This window comes from Chrysochloris asiatica, unplaced genomic scaffold (genome assembly GCF_000296735.1).
Source record: "Chrysochloris asiatica unplaced genomic scaffold, ChrAsi1.0 scaffold00020, whole genome shotgun sequence".
NCBI lineage: Eukaryota > Metazoa > Chordata > Mammalia > Afrosoricida > Chrysochloridae > Chrysochloris > Chrysochloris asiatica.
In genome coordinates this window covers 16,635,873-16,638,239 of record NW_006408538.1, presented here as the reverse complement: position 1 = coordinate 16,638,239, position 2,367 = coordinate 16,635,873, and the positions used below count along the sequence as shown (strand labels likewise).

The window sequence follows — 2,367 nt, the reverse complement described above, 5'->3', positions numbered from 1 at the left end:
TACATTCATGCGTCTGTAAGATAGCTGCCTAGTGACAGGTCAGTAGTGAAGCTCCAATCAGAAAAAAAAAAAAAAAAAAAGATATGAAACCAATGAATAAACACACTTGGTCCCTTCAGACCATGATACACACAAACCACACTTGATGGCCTCCCCCCTCCCACCAGGGCTGGTTACCATGAGCACACGCCCCACCCTTTGCAGAGGCCACAGCAGCCCAGCTGCTCTCCCTAGCCCTGTTACACCACTGTTGTCTTAACTGTCAGTAATAATAAAAATAATACGATACATGCTACACATCCGGCCAGAGCCTGGCTGGCCTCTAAGCCTTTGTTTCATGCTACAGTACTGAAGGAGAGAGTGCCTCAGAGGGGAGCCACCTGCACACACCTCAATGAGCTTCTTAGGAAACACTGTTCCCTCAGTTATCTAAGGACAGGTGTGGCAGTCCCAATTCCTGCCTGCCCAATGTCCACCCCCAAAAGTTCCACTGTCTCTGCCGTGGATTCAACACTCTTCAATGAGCAGCTGCTCCGAGCTGTACAGCTTCTTCTTGATGACCCGGAAGCCGGTGCTCAGCGTCAAGGACTGGCTGAAGCCAGGGACGAAGGAAGAGTTGGCAGAGCTGAACAGCCCCTGGATCTTGGGCCAGAGGCGAGAGTCCAGGCGCAGCACGAGGGTCAGCTGGAAGGTGGGCACCAGGCTGGGGTCGAGGGCCAGCTGGCCCACGCTGTGGCAGCTCTTGCCCTGCTCCACGCAGACGTCCAGCAGTGCCCCCCGCAGGCCGCACGGCTCGCTGTAGGCCAGGCGCAGGAGTTCCTTGCCCACCTGGCTCACCAGCTGGCTGGGCATCAGCAGGCGCGCCGGCCGCCGCGAGCCCAAGCGCGCCTGGGCGAGGCTCTCATGCAGCAGCTGCATCAGGTTGGCACACAGGTGCTCGTCCTCTGGGTCGCTGAGCAGCTCGAAGTCGGGCAGGGACACTCCATCCAGATACGCCGAATCTGGAAGGGAGAGCACACAAGGGAAGGAGGAGCGTTAGCAATTCAGACTTCAGGCGGGGGAGGCGCGGCTTCCCTAAGAAACCAGCGCTCATTCCCACTCCATGCCTCAGTTTCCGTCCCAGTGGGTTCGGACCCATATTCAACCCCCACCCCCACCTCAGGCCTCGGGCAATCTGTCCTGATAAGACGAGACGCTAAGGTGGCTGGAACCCCTTCCTACGCGTCGCTTCTTCACCTCCCCGGTCCCTCGAAACGCATCGGGCTCCGGGATCGCGGCTCACCTTCCTCCGTCCCGAAGCCACTGTTGCTGCTATCCAGGGACTCGCAGTCCGAGCTCTCGAGGCTTGCGCAGCGTCCGAGCCCCTCCTCTCGGGCCGCCGATCCCCAGGCTGAGCGCTGCGGTCGATCTGAGGTGGGAGTCTGAGACAAGGACGAGGACGAAGAGAAAGACGATGACGAGAAGCGATCCCAAAGGCTAGGCATGGTGGACGCCAGAATGTCTGCGGATGAGTTCAGGGTGCGGGAGCACAAGAGACGCTGTAAAACAAGAGGGGCACACAGACCGGACGTCAGTCCCGGCTGGACCAAACCGCGAGCTCTATGTCCAGCACCGCTGAGGCGCCCGCTGGGCACACAGAATCAGCACTCACCAGCTAGTGCGGTCAGCGAGAGCTTCTGGCAAGTGCGGCTGCCGCTAGAATGGGTGCGTGAAGACTTGCCAACCCCCGAACGCAGCCCAGACTTGTACCTTCAACCCTCCCGCTCCTCCCCCTTGGCCCACAGTAATCCCTAGCACCAGCGCCGACAGGCCTATAAGGACTAGCGCGGACAGACCACACCCCTTCTGCGCCGCAGCCCAATCCAGGCCCGGGAGTGTGGCCCAACTCGCCCAATGGGCTCGAGGCGCACGTTCGCAACGTTCTCTCCTGCCCGGTGACAGCGGCATGGCCCCGCCCCCACTGGCCCCCGAACGATCAGTGACCACGCCCCCTTTCTGGAAGGGATCTGCTGCGGCTGCAGCTGCCGAGGTCCCCGAGGGCGCTCGCGGCAGGGGAGGATCAAGGAAAGACTTGTTTATTATAGGGTCGCGTTGCTTGGGGAGGGGGTAGCCCGTGACCGCGCGAAGTGGAGAGGCAAGGAAGCATCAGGGGTAGGAAGGAAAACGGTTGCCCCCAGCGTCTGAGAGCTTGCGAACTGCGAACACACCTGGGCGTACGGGTGGATGCCCTGGGGATACGGGCGCGAGAAACGGACGTTAACTGGGCTGGTCCTCGCGCACGCACGCCAAGCTGGGCTTTTGAAGGATCTGGATATGGGGGATGGCGGACAAAGACCCGGCAGCTCCGAGCACGAGGGAGGGGCCCCG

The 2,367-nt window shown here is 60.7% G+C and overlaps 1 protein-coding gene across 1 annotated transcript; it reads right to left on the bottom strand.

Moving 5' to 3' along the window:
• Window positions 1–506: 506 nt before the first annotated feature.
• Window positions 507–1,532, bottom strand: DDIT4 (DNA-damage-inducible transcript 4). Its single transcript, XM_006835872.1, has 2 exons — window positions 1,283–1,532; window positions 507–1,001 (listed from the first exon to the last, which is right to left on the bottom strand). Exons 1-2 carry the CDS (start codon window positions 1,482–1,484, stop codon window positions 508–510), a joined length of 696 nt encoding a protein of 231 aa, XP_006835935.1. The 5' UTR covers window positions 1,485–1,532; the 3' UTR covers window position 507.
• Between the last annotated feature and the right edge of the window lie 835 nt (window positions 1,533–2,367).